This window comes from Cryptomeria japonica, chromosome 2, assembly GCF_030272615.1.
Source record: "Cryptomeria japonica chromosome 2, Sugi_1.0, whole genome shotgun sequence".
In the NCBI taxonomy this organism is placed as follows: domain Eukaryota; kingdom Viridiplantae; phylum Streptophyta; class Pinopsida; order Cupressales; family Cupressaceae; genus Cryptomeria; species Cryptomeria japonica.
The window spans coordinates 669,709,433-669,728,370 of NC_081406.1; the positions used below are offsets into that span (position 1 = coordinate 669,709,433).

General features: G+C 36.9%; 1 protein-coding gene across 2 annotated transcripts in view; it reads right to left on the reverse strand.

The window, feature by feature from the left end:
• LOC131034008 (uncharacterized) overlaps positions 1-18,938 on the reverse strand; it is a 96,061-nt gene that overhangs the window by 46,363 nt on the left and 30,760 nt on the right. For both annotated transcript variants that reach the window (XM_057965336.2, XM_057965337.2), the window contains exons 2-3: positions 13,335-13,918; positions 9,156-9,227 (exon numbers count right to left, since the gene is read on the reverse strand). In XM_057965336.2, coding sequence (XP_057821319.2) covers positions 9,156-9,227; positions 13,335-13,892 — 630 coding nt within the window. In that variant the 5' untranslated portion in view covers positions 13,893-13,918. The remainder of the gene's footprint in view (positions 1-9,155; positions 9,228-13,334; positions 13,919-18,938) is intronic.

The following is an 18,938-nucleotide window of genomic DNA, read 5'->3' on the forward strand; positions in this document are numbered from 1 at the left end:
TGAAGAAGTTCAAGACAAGGAAGGATTTTGATTTTCGCGGAATGAAGGATAAAATCAAGAGAGCCTTCACCCATGTTCATCACCTCGAAGATATCTGGGTTGATCTTCGTATAGAAGAGGATATCAGGAAAATGGACTACAGCAAGCTTACGTTGGAGCAGATTGTAGATCTGGATCTGACCAAGATTCCAGAAGGCATGGTAGATGACAAGAAAACCCTTGATCCAGAGTATATAGAGCAAAGGGTTGTTGAAGGTCCTCTACCAGTTGTCCAATGGTCACATAAGGAATGTACCTCAATCTTTGATAGATTTCAGCCCATCCTTGCTAATACCAATGCTTGACTGAAAAGCAATAATGTCAAAACTATAAATATCAAGGTTGGGGCTAAAAGTGATTCAGCGGGACCAGTTGGGCGTAAGTCTGAGGTGAGGGTCAAGTCCAAAGAGGGTGCTTCTTGCTCAGGCACCAGAATCAAGTTGAGGGTTGGTAGAGCTTTGGTTATTCCTCCAAAATAGGTGTCGCTGAAAGGAAAAGAGAAACCTCAAGTGCAAATTCAGGTCATTGACCCTGAGGATGAACCACAAGAGGATAATGTTCCAGAATCTCCTACTGCTTTGAATGAATATTCTCCTCATATGGCCATTCCCTAATTGTCTTTGGATGTTCCTATGTCTCCAATAGACACGGATGTGGATTCTTTCTCTACGGTTCATGTTGACCCTGTTGAGCTAGATGCATCTGTTTGCACAAATGTATCATCATCAGTTGCAGAAATACCCATGGATACTTCACATGACAACCTGGAGAACGTTTTTGATGTAAATCCTTCGTATGTTGTTCTATCTAGCATGTCACTTCCTAAGATTGATACCTCTGTTGTAAGTTTTGATAAGTTCATGACTGAAGCTAGCCATGATTTGTTATCCGAGCAAACACTTATCTGTCCAGACTGAGCTTCACCTAGAATGACAATTATGGTACAGGAAAAACCTATTTCTACACAAACCACAGTTGTTGTTACAAATGCAAGCTCATTAGATTTACCCCCATGGTTGAGCTCAATCACTCCTAAGAGGAAAAAGCAAGAGATCTCTCCTGATGTGTTTGACTTTCGGCAGCTTAGGAAATCTAAGCCCAAGGCTGCCAAGAAAGCCAAGACGGTGTCGCAAGTGGTTGTAGATAGAAATAAGATAAAATATGCAGAAGTGGCAGAACCTCTTGCTAATAAGCCACAAGGAGAAATGCAACTACCTAATTACAAGTTCACAAGGGTAGAATTAGGAAAGCAGACACATGTTGGAATAATGCCTGATGCTTAGGATTTTGTGGCTTCATTGGTTCAGGGTTACAATGAGCTCCCAGCAAAGAAATATAAGCTCAAGGAGGAAAATGCACAACTCATCTCAGTCATCCAAAAGATCACAAATTCTTCGAAAAAGGTTGCTCCCTTGACTTCCTCTACTTCCAAAGAGTCCATCAAACGAGTTGAAAAAGTTGCTCAAAAGGCCAAAGCTATTGATTCTTGGGTAGATCAACCAGTTGATCGAAGTGCTCAAGTGGTGAAGGGCTTATTGGTACCAAGCAATGTTAGGGCAGCGAAGACAAAATTGAACCAAACTTTAGAAGCTTTTAAACAAAGTCTGGAATCCATAGAAAAAGATTTGAAAATCTGGCATGAGATGAATCAAGTCAAATTGAAAATCCTATGTGACAACATTGTGATACCAAACAAAGAGAGTTATATTAAATTTGAGGAACTTATGGTCAATAAGTCATTAGTTCTCAAGGACTTAATCAAAGATATTGAGGCTGCTCTAGAAATATATACTGAGGTGGAGCAGGATATCATCTCTAATTTTGAAAAGATGTCTTGTAAGATCTTAAGTCAAGATGAAGAGTTGCTTCTTGAAGATCTGATACTTTCTGAGTTGGTGTCGAGGCTTCATCAAGAACTTGAGTCAGAACAGTTTACAATGACTTCCATTCATAGACTTGTCAATTGCCAAGTTTTCCTTGAAAAGATGCAAACTCGTTCTTGAGGAACATATAGCAGCAACAATAAGATATTATGATGTCATCATCAAAACTGTTGTTGTTGCAAGGAATATAGCAAGACCAAATCCTGATGAATTGAAAAAACCAACTGACAGGTTTCAAGCTTTCGTGGCCAAGAATAGAGAAGGACAAGAAGTGTCTCCTGACACTTGAATTCTGTTTTTGTTTTACGTATTTCCTTTTTAACAAATTACATGTAGTGGCAAAACTTGTAATTACAAGTAGTCTTATCACTTGTAATCTTGTAAATTGTAATTACATGTACACAAATTGCAAGTTGGTTAGCAATAGGACTGTAATTTGAATAAGTCATAGTTAGTTATAGTTGGTTATGGAAAAAGTCTTAATTAGTTAGACTTCTGCCACTTTTTGCTCTTAGCCCCTCCACCTATATATAAAAGAGGGTGCTCTATGTAATTTTTATCTTTTGACCAAGCAAGAAAACTTTGCAGAAATTACAGTCATAAAGACTTTGTGCTTCATACTTGTAAATTAGTTTTCAAGCAATATCAAGAAGGCATTTGAGTTTCGGCCTTTGTGTTAGAAACCTTGTTCTTATATCCATTGTGTCTTATGTCATAGTGGTATATTTTTCTGCATTTGCTTGAGGTTATGATGAGATTGTTGAAAGGAGCTTTAATCTAACTTCTTGTAGACTTTGTGCTACAAGTATTAAAGATTAAATTATTACAGCTAAATGTTCATAGTAGAGAGGAATTGTAAGACTTTGTGCTTGTAGTTGCTCTCATTTGTAGTAGTTTAGAAGTGCACCATATCAGCAGACTTTATGTTATTGTTGTTGGTGTATGTTGTTCTTATTCTAATCAGTTTAAAAGGTAGATAAGATAGTGGAAAATAAAGACTTTGAGCTTTATTTGTATTTTCTCGTCCCGGGGAAGTGACGGAAGTCTTTGAGCTTTCACGAAAACTTTACTTCCTTTTCATATAAGCATCTTTGTAGTTGTTAAAGTTTCTTAAGTTGTTGTATTTGTTTTCCTAATTACAGTTTCTTTTCTGAAAAGAGAAAAGAATATCATCTTTTCTGAAAAAAAAGAAAAGAATATCATCTTTTCTGAAAAAAGAGAAAAGGATGTTGTCCCACCCAAGATAGATTAGTGTTTATATGTTATAGTTAGTTTATAATAGTAGGAAAGGTGGACCCTTCCCTTAAAATAAGGAGAGTTTTTAACTCACACACTATGGCTGAAACCACAATTTTGCATGCCTTCCCAGGTGTACAAAATTTTCAACCAACAGAATCAATACTCAGAAAATCGTCTTATTAATAAGACTTCGTGATTTTCTATAAGAACTAATGTTTCAAGAAATAGATGTCGTCATAGAGAAGCAATGGGAAGACAATGATCCGGAAGGCTAGCATTATAAGTTGCATCGATGCATACACTTAAGAGATACAGCAATCCATATACAAAAATAAAGATGCAGCAAATAGTTCAATACCCACATTAATACGGGCTATTAATCCATGATTAAAGGCAATAACAACAGCAATTAATTACCATGGTTAGAGGCGATAACAAAGCAGTTAATTAGTCAAAGGGCAAAGATATTGTACTAAAGGTCACCACCTTGCAACAATGACGACCGTTTGGGAGAGACATAACCTTCCATCCACATTAAGGAGATATATATGCAGAGCACATCATCCATTCAAAGGGGCATCGAATAGAGGAATTCCAATAGATATATAAATCTGAGCAAGCAGTTATCCAAGTTTTGGTTAGTTTTGGCCTTCATTTTCTTAGCTTTCTGTGCAATTTCAGGTTTCAGAGCAGTCACTGCAAGTAGGAACTTTTTGTTGTCATTGCAAGTTAAGTCACTGCAAGTAGGAACTTTTGACTTCACTACAAGTAGTAGGAACTTTTGGGTGTCATTGCAAGTAATTTTTTTGCAACTTGCAATGGGGGTTTAAAGACCCAAATTGCAAGTAAGTCTCTTGTAACTTGCATTGGGGGTTTCAAGACCCGAATTGCAAGTAAGTCTCTTGCAACTTGTAATGGGGGTTTCACGACCCGAATTGCAAGTATGAAGGTGCTTATTTTTCTATTGCAAGTCTTTTTATTGTCTTAGCAAGCATGTCAACCTTTATCTTCAAATCGCAAGTGTGTACACTTGCAATCGGCTTTCCAAGACCCGATTGCAAGCTAATAACTATCATACAAGCATGCTTACTTGCAATGGGGGTTTCAAGACCCGAATTGCAAGTAAGTTTTAGCATTATTTCCCAACTTGCATTCTTCCATTTTGCACATCCCAAACATGCAAGCTTATACACTTGCAATCGGGTCTTCAAGACCTGATTACAAGTGGAAGTGTCAAGGTTTTTCCCTACATTTGCATTGGTCATTTCACCTTTTCAAGCTTGCTGGTCTTCACTCGCATTCCACCTCCCAAAACCCGAAATTGGTCCAAAATGCACTCAAAAAACACTTAAAAATGAATCTCTAGGATCCAATTACGAGTGCAAACTTGTATTTTCCCATTACACATATGAAGGTGCATGTTCGTTCTCCACAATTGCAAGTCAATGCTCTTGTTTTTCCACACATGTAATGCAATCCTCAAAACCCGAAATTCACTTGTCAGCCCATTTTTGCATCAACTTATCCCTTCCCTTGTCAATCTTGTTTGCACACATGACCTACCAAATCAATAAATTAAGGCATGGGCCTTATTTTGCAAGCAGGTTCCAAAATTGGAGGATGATACAAAGAAAGAACAACAACATTACGGAGTCATACAAGGAGATGGATAAGTGATATGAATGATTGAGAGCATAGAATGCTTTCAAGACAGAGATAGGCTTCTTACGTCAACCTTGCAAAGAACTTCCCTCCTGAAAAGCCAGTACTACCCCAAGCAAGAAGATAAGATTGAAGTTTGTTGGCCAAGGACACAAAGATCATTAAGGATGCAAATTCTCGTTCTGGTTCGAGATGTCTTCACCAATCCTAAATACTTCAAGTTCTAGCAAGTTCTAGCATCCTAAAGCAGCATGAAGATCATCACAGACAAAGGATAATGTAGTCAGAGTCATGTCTTCAGACACAAAATAGTTTCAATTGTGTATTTGTAATTTTGTGTTGACAAGTTGCATGTAAAAACAAGTTTTGTAATTGCAAGTGTCACTTTCTCTTGCATTTTTGTAAAATGTAATTACATGTAAAGCAACTACAAGTTGAGTTAAATTAGGACTGTAGTTGGAATAAGTCATGGTGGTTGAGAGAATTTCTCGAGTTAGTTCGGATCCTCCCACCTATTTCTCAAGGCTCCACTCCTATAAATACACGAGGGTGCCCTTTGTAATGGATATCTTTTTTGGCAAGCTAGAAAATTCTGCAGAATTGTGTACTCATAAAGATTTTGAGCTTTATAGTTATAAATTGTTCTCTTTTGAGTAATAATAAAGGAGTGTGGGATTTCAGACTTTGTGTTGAAATCTTACTTTGTTCCCATTGTGTTCTTGTGTCATTTTGGAGCATTGCTATGTGCTTACTTGAAGATTGTAGAAGGCTGCTAAGAAGAGCTTCACCCCAAATACTTTCAGACTTTCTGTTGCAGATATTGAAGGTGGAATTAGTTTAGTTTATGATTTGAAGCTAAGAAGTATTGCAAGACTTTGTGCTTGTAGTAATTCCCATCTGAAGTGGTTTCTTTAAGTGCATCATATTTGCAGACTTTGCGCTGCTCTACGCTGTACTTTGTTCTTAAATTATCCTTATAAAAAAGTAGATAAGATTTCAAATATTCAAGACTTTGTGCTAGTTATTGTTTTCCCATCCTAGAGGAGTTGATGAAAGTCTTTGTACTTATTTCAAATATTCAAGACTTTGTGCTAGTTATTGTTTTCCCATCCTAGAGGAGTTGATGAAAGTCTTTGTGCTTTTAGGAAACTTCATTTCCTCTCTCGGTTTTGCTTTAAAAGTTGCTGTTATTATTTATTTAAACTGTCATTATTTTTCTATGAAGAGAAAAGAATATACTCTTTCTTGAAAGAAGAGGAAAAATTGCTGTCCTACCTTAGATTAGGAGAGTATTATACTCACACACTTTTGCTGAAACCACAATTTTGCACATCCCCCAGGTGTACTAAATTTTCAACCAACAGTCAACATCCAAGAGGAAAATCATATCAGATTAGATCTGCCTAATTTACAACAGCAGACTGAAATCATATACCCTGCAATAATCTTATATTCTACAAGTATGGTGGTATGAAATGAAATAGTAGAATCGACACTCAACTCATATAATTGTTTGTGTGATAATATGAAATACGTACTCTATATTATTAATCTATTTATAACCCATCAAGCAATCATGTAGAGAAGAGAAGGAAATGTAAGAGAGGGGGAACTGATACGAGATCACCATCTGATTAGGCCACCCCATGATGGATGATTGACACATCTGTCATATGTAGGCCAATGGGGTATAAAGTCCGCTCTTGGGCTTAGATAGGAAGATTTATGGGCACCCTATCGATTTCCTCTCCAACCTCTAAGATTATTGATCGATGGACAAGTCATAATCATAAGTGGGTGAATAAGGTGACATGAATAGGAAGGGCAAGGACGGGCATTCCCACTAGGTAGGCCATCCCATGATGGATGGATGACGTGTCTGCCATATGTGGGCCAAGGGGGTATAAAGTCCCCCCTTGCTCTTATTGTGAGAATTGCTTGGGGCCAACCTATCATGCTTCCTCATTCTGTTGAATTTCATTACAATACTAGGATCACAAGAAGATGATCATGCACAGTAATCATAGGGTGTGCCCAATTAACCACGGGCAATGATTCAGATCATTGTTGCCCTCCCAACCATAGACGATATAAGCCTATCGTCTCCCCCAAGCACGAAATTATCTCTCTCTATACATACATACATATATATATATATATATATGAACAGCAAGGTGCTTTTACAATGATCAAGTACAAAGGCCAATGTGAATCGCTTCACTCCTTGAAGCTATATGCTCAGATCAATTTACAACGCACAGTTGTGTATGCAGTCCGCATTGCATTAATGTATCCAACCTATGAAGAATGTGTTCGATCTGCCAAGTAGTGTGTTCGATCTGCCAAGTAGTGATTTCGCTGATGATAGTTTAATTCGATCTGAGATATATGAAAGTCGATCTGAGATATATGAAAGTCGATCTGCTTATGATAAACACGGACTGCATATAGGAAATCTTCCACGCGATTGGAGTATCTTCCAAATTCACCAAATGAAAGAGGTAGCATCCCTCTTATACACGCCACGGTGACTCTTCATGAAGAGTCTGGCTTCTTCAAGGGCAATGCGATCCTTCATCAAGGGGTGGCAGACAATATCAATGAGGAGATGTGTCAAACCATGGGTGACGGGTGTGTGTCTTAACCGATGCTTAGTTAAGGACTTAAAACAAAACCGCTTCATAATGTATATTACCCACTTTCTCTAGAGTATACACGGGTTCATGATTGTCTAAGGCCAATAGGCCAATTAGACAATCATGTTTGCTATGTCGGCCAAGGAAGGATCTGACCATAGCTATAACTTCAACACATCCAAACCCTATTATGGTCGAATACTAATAATGAGTATAGATGTGACATGACTTATCTAATAGATTATGATGATTATTAATATATACATATTTATACTTATACGTTTGATCCCTAACCCTTGTAGAAATAATTGGTTTATCTGATTGCAGGACCTACACTAAGATTTATCTTGCTTAAGAATTTTAATTGGTAAAGTTATAACCATAACTACTTTACACTTCTTATTTCAGTGCGATTTGTGATTCTAGGGCAAGATTCACGGCAATCCCAAAAGGGGACATTATGAGATGCATAGGAGGCAACTTCTGAAATGCGTGTAACTTCATCCTGCCATTTTCCACACATCACACAATAATTCCTCCTCGCAAAATTTGAAACAAGAATTCATTAAACCTTATCCATATGGTGACCTGGGAAGACATTTTCTTTTAAGTTTAAAATGGGGAATTGAAGGATGAAGATAAATTTCTTTGGCACTGATAGAACCATGAGTCTCTGTGAAAAAAAAAAAGCCCTGTTCTCTACCTTTGAAAGATGACCAAAAGAAACCCTTAGCCATAAAAAAGATTTCTAACCTTCCACAGCTTCATTTCCTCCCCATCTACTTTTATAAATGCTCCATTCTTGATGAGATCCCAATAAATGTACAGATTATGGCTAGACCTAATAGGAGAATCACTATAATACTAAGGCTGCATTTTCTGCCTGTATAACTGATTCTTCTGGTAAATTATTGAGAAATTCCAAATTTCTATTCAGTTCTGATCTCTAATATATTACTGTAACTCCATTTTTTCTTTGGATATGGACTGAGATCCACCAATGTCCTCCTCGAGAGGCATTGTTTACCAATCTTCTCCTAGAGATTTCAACCTGAACAAATAAAAAACTCAAGCTAAAGATATACTGTACTTCCTGGATGATAAATTTTCTATTGCATGAATTCTTTGAATTTATCCAAGTCAAATATAAACAAGAATTCAAACCTTGCAAGTTTGATGCCTTTGCATTGTGTCTTTATTGATTAAAAGTATTATCCTCTCTTAATAAAGGAAATTAAATAGCTCAATTAAAAAAATTCTATTTACATAGAGGTGTTATTTCTTTTTGGGTGATTTCTTTTAAAATTTTATCCCAGCCAAACACAAACAAGAACTCAAACTTGTAACCTGCATATGCATTGAGCATTTATTGATTCTAATGATATGCTTTTCCTATAACTGAAATTCAATAGCTTGATAAACCAATGTTTTATTCCATTTGCATAGAAATGTCTTACCATTCATTCTATCTTTTCAGATTTCAAATCAACAGCTAGTTTCATGCCTACCAATTGTGACTTGATGAAAATTCCTATAAACAGTTCTATGCTTTCAAGTTCATTATTTTGAGCTCAATACTAAATATGCCTCACAAAAAAGAAATCCAATGCTTCAATTTACCTATTGAAAAAACTAGAAAGCAAATGCGCTATAGATTACAACAATGTGGTTGTAACTTGTGGCAAACAGATCAAACCTCAATATTTGCATTTGTGCTATTTAGTTCCTGCCGGAATGCATCAGCATTTGCATCCAGTTGATTGAGTACCTATTCCAGTAGAACACAAATTTGATGTTACTTGAGATAGACCTAAAACCACAATTTAAAAGATTTACGGTAATGAAATTTTAACTTCATGAGACAATGAAGCTATTTGTTAACAAGTGAAATAGTTAACTAAAATGCAATGTGGGGTATAACTGTAGTTAAGAATTTCATGTAATCTAAAAAATTAAAAATGTCATTGGCAGTCCATCATTGTTTAAGGTAAAGATGTAGATAGTTTTTTAGGGTACCACCAAATGAGACGACAATTTTAGTATTTGTGAAGCTCCTTATGCTCTATGACACCAACAAAGAGATTTGTAATAGTCAACTAACAATATAATAGAGGGGGCCTAACTGTGGTTAAAAAATTTCATGTAATATTAAAAATAAATAATTTAATTGGTAGGCACCCTGTAATATCCCCACTTTGAAATAGAATTTAATAATAAATGATATTAATATCCCCTTTGAAATAGAATTTAATTATAAATGATAATAATATCGCCACTTTGAAATAGAATTTAATAATAAATTATAATAATATCCCCACTTTGAAATAGAATTTAATAATAAATGATAATAATAAAATTAAAATATAAAATGATATTATTAAATATGATTAATTAAAAATTAATTAAGTTAATGAAAAGTCAAAACACATGAAAGGAAAAGTTGTGACTCCCTCAACAATGATATATAAAAGGGAGAAGAAAACCTCATTTGAGGGGGGGATAATTGGGTAATGAGAAGTGCAGATCTGAAATGTAAATAATAAGTGCAGATTTGATTATGAAAGGTTGTGTCCCTTTCAAATGGTAGAAATAATGAAGAGTTGCACTCTTTCAAAGGGTGATAATGGTGAAAGGGTGTGTCTCTTGCCAAAGGGCATACATGATGAAGAGGTGTGTCCCTTTCAAATTGAGAGATATAAAGGGAAGGAATCAAAAGCATCTAGTGAGATCAACATTGATAAGATCAGATCAGAATTGTTATCAAGTTACAAGAAGTAACATTTGTGTTCTTTGTGGTATGCCTCCCAATCTGCAGGCGACATCTACATTGCGAACTCCAACCACGGACTACAATCTGCGTACAGGTAAGAGGGGTTAAGAAGTCTTAAGGTATATATGTGTGTGGACATGTGCGCCACACACACACATATATATTAAAGCATTTTTATGAATACATATATCTCTAATGATTACTTATATGAATGTAGCAATAAAGATAGGAATCTATGTAGAATATGTATGTATATTTAGGATCATTAGAAAGATTAAAGAATATGTAAATGAAGACGTAAATTATGGAATGGAAAACAGTAATGAATTATAAAATGTAATATTAATGTGATTATATGATGGAGGCTATATGGAAGAAATTCCTTTAGCCTAATGGAGGGATTATGATAATCCTTGGTAGGCAGTATATATTGAATATCTATATGCATATATATGGCTTGGTTGACTAAGTTCATCCAAGAAGAGACGGATCTGGTCGGTCCCCTCTGATGGACTTGGATGATGAGATGCATCATCCAAGGCAAGGAATTCACATATGGTTTTCCTTGGATGGCTTGGGTGTAAGAAATTACACCCAAGACAGGAATCGAATTAACCTTCGATTTCCTGGATGGCTTGGGTGTAAGAAATTACATCCAAGACAGGAATCGAATTATCCTTCGATTACATCCAAGACAGGAATCGAATTATCCTTCGATTACATCCAAGACAGGAATCGAATTAACCTTCGATTTCCTGGATGGCTTGGGTGTAAGAAGTTACATCCAAGACAGGAATCAAATTAACCTTCGATTTCTTGGATGGCTTGGGTGTAAGAAGTTACATCCAAGACAGGAATCGAATTAACCTTCGATTTCCTGGATGGCTTGGGTGTAAGAAATTACATCCAAGACAGGAATCGAATTCACCTTCGATTTCCTGGATGGCTTGGGATGTAATTAAGATGGGTTCCAAGAAGGCGAGCTTCACAGCTGCCTAAGGACATATCTTCGTATGGCATTCGTATCCTTTTCATTTTAAAGAATTGAAAGTAGTGTTAATTAAGTAATTGAACTTTAATTGCAAATTAGATTAGTTGTGTATATATATTTTTATTGTGTTCTAACAATCTGTTTTGCGGGACAATGATCTCTAATTAGTAGGGACATTACACACCCATATTTCTACCCTGTCTATAGTAGGGGAATGGATAGGAGTGTATGAGTCCCCTCTCTTGGTAATCTAGCTGTAGTCAACTCCCCTTTCTGTGGTGGCAGGAGGGAGGAAGAAACCCACCTCTATCCATAGTAGGCCAAACAAACCCCCTATCCACCCCTGCTTTCTATAGTAGGTATATGTCATCCAATTATTTGTAAAGATAAAGATAGTTTTTAAATCACTGCCAGGAGAGACAATAGTTTCGGCATTTAAGATCCCCCTTATGCAAGCATTCAACAAGGGGATTCTCGATTCCCATTTACCTTATATTGTTTTTGAGGTGTACAACCTTACTCCCCTTAGATTCGACCATGTGACTCCATTGCCTTCACCATCAAGCCAACTCAGGTGATACAACAAATGTACATGGCATAATGTCCACTCAAGGGAGTGGGAAGAAACTATTAGAATAAAAAAACAGATAGTGATAAATGTCAAATATGCATTCAGTAGTTAATCATTTATACATCCCTCCAATGCAATTGGAGAATTGGTTAATCATTTATACAGTAACATAAGATGTGTCCACATTACTTAAAACGCCTTCCCCGACTCCTTGCCATATTATATTACAAGAACCTTGTGTCAAATGTGACCATAAAGCACATAGACAATGATATAACTAAGATCCACAAGTACTAACAAAATATAACAAATTCTAATTGTGCTACTGCTAACTTTATCCATCATACAACAACTTAAATAAATAGTGATGGCAATAGCTTTCAAATGTGTAAATATTTTTCTTAAACCTATAACAAGATAAATGCTACCTTCTTATGAACCTGGCTATCATGAAGAATAATTGGTAATGTCCTACCATCTCTACTACTACCAATAACTGCACAATACCCTTGGTAGATTCGTTACTGCATTCGTCAACACAGCAGGATATTCTATTCATAAACTATTTATTGAAAGCTCAAATCCCCAAGGAAAATCATGATTGAGTCATGAATGGTATAAGAAAAGCAAAGGGTTACAAGATGACCTATTATTCTATCAGGGAAATGCAAGCCACAATTTGAGGACATGGTTGTAGCTGAGTTGATGATTCACTATATAATGCTTTACAGGTTCATTCTATAACCTAGTCTGGATGTAACAAGAAAACATCCAGGCATCATTTCATTGGACCTCAGTAGTATTTGATTCAATCAAGGTTTAGAATTAACCGAGGCTCATAATTTGATCTTGAATCACACATCATGAATTTCTTTTAGGTGACCAGTGTTTACTACAATAGTTTTCTGTAATCCATTAGATATCCTTTCATATAGAGATGACCAATAATGATAGACTATTCAAGCTTCCCAAGTCGAGGTCTGTTGAGACATGGACCAGCTAGGACTCGAACCTAGGACCTTCCATACGCTGCTGGAGTGCTCTATCACTGAGCTAGTGGCCCCTCTTGGACTAGTCCATCTTCAATCCGGGTGTGGCTTATTTCCAACACCAACACCCCCCCTTAAGCCACACCTCTCGTGTGCTTGGGGCTCCTAGCCTGGACCTGGCTCTGATACCATGTTGAGACAAGGACCAGCTAGGACTCGAACCTAGGACCTTCCATACGCTGCTGGAGTGCTCTACCACTGAGCTACTGGCCCCTCTTGGACCAGTCCATCGTCGGTCCGGGTGTGGCTTATTTCCAACACCAACAAGGTCCGCCTGAATCTAATCTGAAGGAAGAGTTTCAATAGACTGTCAGGAGGTCAGCAAGTCCCATAAACATATGAAAATCTCTCTTTTCAGTAGTATTGTAACAATGTAAATAACGTAAGTGTTTACTTTACCAGTTATTTTATAGTAAATAAATACAATTATATTCATTACTATTAATGTATAATAGCCATACAGTATACACAACTCTTATCTACCGATTCCTTACCTGGCTTCCAGATGTGTCCAACATTTTCACTGTAAGATCAGCAAGTTGAGCAAAGTCCAGCTGGGTCTGCAACCCAATATTTTCTATTTTTTTGGAGCTTTCATCCAGTAACTCTGACATCCGTACTTTGGACACCTCTAGTTTTACTATCTCAACAAGAATGTCCTGAGTCTGATGATTTCTTCCGGTCCCATCATCATCTGAAGACCTTATGCCACTACAAATTACATTCAATCGATCTTTTCCATGTTTGGCCATGCTAAACTTCTTAGAAGAGTTTCTGAATTTTGGAACACAACACCACAAATCAGAGCCCAAAAAATTTGTCAAAGGCTGCAGTGTACTATGTGATACTCTGACCCATGTAACACTGCATTTTAAATTGGGTTTCCTGGCCACAGAACTTCTGTTCAATTTGCATGAGCATACAAGGGTCTCTGCATATGAAAATATTCGCACTTGAGAAGCAGGTTTTACATCCAGGTGCCCGCCATAGATCAGACCTCCATTGTTTCTAGCCACATCTATTGATAAACAAGCGTGAAAAGTACTTCCCATTTATATAACACCTCTGGAAAAGATACCTGTACAACAACACCATACACACTTAAAGATACACTCTTGAGAGTACAAACAAAAGCATAGGCACAAAACATCATAGTTGCACAATCTAGTTATACATTTCCTTAGTTTTGCAATACTCCCAATAGAAATTGCAAAATGAAATAGCAAGACAATTACATAAACCCGAGGCATTACACAAAACAAAGAACACACCTCTTCACACTAATTCCAAACACTACATTTGGCAGAATATCTAAAATCCAAAATCCAAATGAACACAGAGACAAAAATGTTTACCGAGTGAAGAGTATAAGTTACATTTTATTTGGTAAGAGCCAAGTAAAACGTAATTTCCCCTTTAAATCAATTCAGCATGTGCAGGCCTAATTCTTATTTTACCCATAAGGATAGGAAAATAATTTCACTAATGGGGCCATTGGTTGGGAAAATAGGACCAACAATCAATAAAATAATATTTAATTTCACCATATGGAGGTGTGGCTTTCCATAAAGGAGACACTCTAACTGCTGCAACAATTGACATTTTGATCATGACAGATCTTGTAAGTTGTAACAAATTCTATGACAAGACATTAAAGTTACAGGTTGGTCTTCATGACCAAGTGAGGCTGTTTTGAGAGAGGAATCTTGTCTAATTTATTATTTAAGAATTGCTATTTCATATGGATGAGGCATTGGGATTTGTGCACCCAAGTTGCCCTTCAAGTTCTATAAATTGAGGTGCTTGGGTACCCTTTGAATCTATTCTTGTTTTCATATATTTTTCTATCATGACTTGAGCTTTGTGTTCAACTATCAATTCAAGGACAGAAATTGGAGTTTGGAGAACAAAACCACTTTGGTTTGGGATGGAAATCTCATTCAAACGTTGTATCTGTGCTGAAAGCATTTTTGTTAATTTGTCAACAATGTTTTGTAGAGTGGAGCAACAACATATCGTGATAACAAGTTTGATTCATTTTTATCGCAATTTGTTTCCAATTTGAGTGATAACAAGTTTGATTCATTTTTATCACAATTTGTTTCCAATTTGAATATTCTGGCAGTTGAATAATAATATTCAACTTCTACATATTTGTTAAGATTTCTATTGTTTATGCAATACATGTTAAATCTTTTAAGGATTGTTTTTTTCTTTTTTCTTTTTTTTTCTTTTTTTTTTTCGTTACGACAGGGGTATCCCCACGACCCAGCCCAGCGCCCAACCTGCCTTACCTTGGACTTATTTTATTGCCAAGTTGGGGTGGGGGAAGGGGCGAGCTAAGGCAAGACTAGTCTCCTGCAAGGAGGATCCACAGCCCGCAAGCAGTCCCCCCTCTAAAACCCAGGAGGGAGTTGAACCCGAGACCAATGGGGAGCAAACCCACGGCCCAAGCAACTCACCTACCCATGGGCTCTTTTAAGGATTGTTATTTGAATAAAATAAAATATATAAAAGTTATTATTCATCCACCATATGCTCTCACCTCACCCTCATAAGATCTTGGTTGTCAAAAAAAGGTATATGTTTTGTATAAAAAATTGTTGAGGTCATCACAATGGTAGCAGAGTTGACTTCTTAACACTATACGAATCATGGCAAGTAATGAAAGGCCTTTGATGGATGAGGAAAGAGAAGATCTATTTCAAGATACTATGATAAGGATTCATATGGTGCAAGAAAGAATGTCATAGTTGCTAACATTGGGGCGAGAAAGAATGACCAAGTTATTGAAACCGTTTCTGCAGATTGCAGTTAGTAACTTAGTATATTATGCCTATTATTATGTTTTGATTGTATGGTTTATCCGACTATGTATTTATTGTTTATCGGCTTTGGGTAGTTGAAGAGAGAGAGTCATGTTGTGACGTTTTCACACATCGCCCCATTGCAAATGGGGACCGCTGCTTTTTTGCTTTTTAGGGTTTGTTTTCTAGGTCTTTTAGGGTTTTGTCTGTTAGCCTTTGCATTTTGAGTGTCACCAAGGGGATCACATGGATAGCAAGTCCTGCTTAAGAAAGTCCTGATCCTGAAATTTGGCTAAGTCTGAATGTCCTGATCCTGAAATTTGACTAAGTCTGAAAACTGAAAATCCTCCAAAAACTAGATTTTGCAATATAACTCCTGGAGGTCTGAAACCACTCTCAAACATCCTGAAAGTATATATGGAATATAACTTAAAGCTTTCTTATAGTTAAATGTTATATTCCATAAAAATTATCCTGATAGAGAGTTCAAAAAGTCAAATTTCGCTCCTGTCCTTCACTGAGGATCCAGAGCGCATTTCGCTCCTGTCCCTCTCCAAGGGACCAAGGCAAAGCACTCCCATCCCTCACCAAGGGTCCAAGGCGAAAAGGCTTATTGGAGTCATTCCTGACTTTGTTTGGTCAAATTGAAACATCAAAGGCATGGTGGAGAACAAAATGAACGTGATAGAACATCCAGACTTGATCGAAGACGATGAAATGACGGAGTTTTTGTCTAGAAAGGTAAAAGCGCTCCTGTCCCTCACTGAAGGACCAGAGCGATTTTCTTTATATACACATTTTTAGACCTTTCTTGGACTTGAACTTTTATTCATGGTGTGTAACGAGATGATATCTTCCCTAGCAAAGGAATTTCGAGGTGAAAAGTGAGACAATTTGGCTTAGTAGGCAAAAAGTGCTCCTGTCCCTCACTGAAGGACCAGAGCTTGAATTTCAAATTTGCACTATTTTTGCAAGATTAAAGTGATATTACGATTTGAAGAGGTCAAGGGAAGCATGTTTTGTCCATTGAATATAATTTAAGTGGTCCACAAAGGAGAAAATCAACCCAAATGACAAAAAGTGGTCCTGTCCCTCACTGAAGGACCATGGCACTTTTTCAAGTTTCTCCTCTTTGTTTGATATTTTATGGCAAAACTTGACTTGGATGGAAAGGACGAATGATGTTTTATGCCTTAGACGCGATTGAGGGTTTAAAAGACAAAGAAATACACCAAGATGTAAAAAAGTGCTCCTGTCCCTCTCCAAGGGTCCAGAGCGATTTTCTAAAAGGTGTAAATTTCTTGCAAAGCCAAGGCAAGTTTGTGATTGAAATGAATGGAAGAAGACATGATTAGCCCATTGAAGATAATTTGGAAAGCTAGCAAAGGACGGATAAGCTTGAAATTGAAAAAGTGCTCCTGTCCCTCACCAAGGGACCAGGGCAAAAAACATGTTATCTAGCTCTCCTCTCCAAGTTTGAACAAATTGGGACCAAGGCGCAAGTTTGAAATGATGTTTAAAATGCTTCAAGGTGGAATTGAGATGCAAGAGTTGCAAATTTTGACAACAATTTGCAAAAGTGCTCCTGTCCCTCTCCAAGGGACCAGGGCGAAATTTCCAAATATGCCCATTTACCTTACATTTTGAAATGCTATTTTTATTACCAAGACTCGAGAAGGAGTGGGGAATGATGTTCTACGCCTTGAGGGTAATTTGAAGATTAATGTGATCAAGAATTTGCACAAGGACACAAAAGTGCTCCTGTCCCTCACTGAAGGACCAGGGCGATTTTTATAAAATCAACAAATTCCCTCCGAGATTATGCTAAGGCAAGGTCATGCGAGATGGGAAGGATCTTCTAAAGCGTGGTGAACAAAGATTTGACTTCAAAATTTGAGAATCCTAGCCTAAAAGTGAAAAAGTGCTCCTGTCCCTCATTGGAGGACCAGGGCGAAAATCTTGGGAGAGCTTATTTTGCCTTGCAAAAACAAGTTAAGCATGCATGGAACAAGTGAAAGAGATCATTGCTTACTCCACAACGAAAATCGACAAATGAAAGATGAAGGATTGAGGACAAAAGTGAAAAAGTGCTCCTGTCCCTCACCCAGGATCCAGGGCGAAAATGTCCTAAAGGTCACGTTCCTTCTAAAGATCAAGTGAATTAAACTCAAGACTCCAATCAAAATGCCATTTTCAAAAATGCCTAGATGAAGTTTTGAACGTGAAAATGAGGAATGCAAGGCCTAGATTGAAAAAAGCGCTCTTGTCCCTCTCCAAGGGACCAGAGCAAAGTTAATGGCATTCATTATTTTTACCATATTTGGGCGTTAATATCCTCCAAATCGCATTAGATGCCAAATTGCTAACTTTGGAATATTTGAAAAAATTAATTAAATTGGCATTTAATAAATTAATTTTGGGCCTCAAAAAAAAAAAAAATCGAATTTCTATTATAAAGGCATTTAAAATTAATTTTTGTGAAATTAAAAATTAAAAGTTGAGCGCACAAGGCATTATTTTGCCTTTATTTGACAAGTCGGCCTACTCCTTTTGAGGTTTTATTTATTATTTTACCATTTATTTGCAAGGTCGGCCTCATGGGTAAGTGGAAGGTGAGCGCTCTATATATTGGAGGGGTTTGATTCACAATCCAAATCATTCACTCATTGCTTCAAGTGCGAATTTGGAGAGCTAATTGAAGGTGCGAAATCTAGCTGGAGTGGAGCGAATTTCTACTAAGTGTGGAGACTAAGGAGGGCGAAATTCATCTTAAAGGCCGTTGGAGAGGCAAATTTCTTGCTAGTTTGGAGGATAATTTCCAGATTTTTGAAGACATTTGAAGGCGAATTTCCAGATCTTGAAGAAGCTAGTGGAAGGTGAAGCTTTTTTGAAGGCTGAAGGAGGCGTATTTCATCTAAGGGATGGCTATAAATCTTGCCCAACAAAATCCGGTCTTCTTCCTTCATTTTTCAAGGTTTTGTACTTAAATACTCAAGGGAAGGTATGAAGAATTACTTTTTTGAAGTTCTTATTCAAGACTTATTGTGATCCCATTGCGATTTTGTAAAGTCTAAGTCTTGAAGATCCAAATTCCATTCATGATTAATTTGAAAATGTGTAATTCTTGATTTAGCGTGACTTTTTTCAAATTAATATCTTAAGTTTTACCTTTGAAAGGTCTTAAATTTCATGCTTTGAGGTTTGATGCTCAAAAGACTAACTTTAATATTTTGTGTAGGTATCAAATGGAGATCCCGGAGTTGTAAAATCAAGCCAGATCAAGGACGGTCT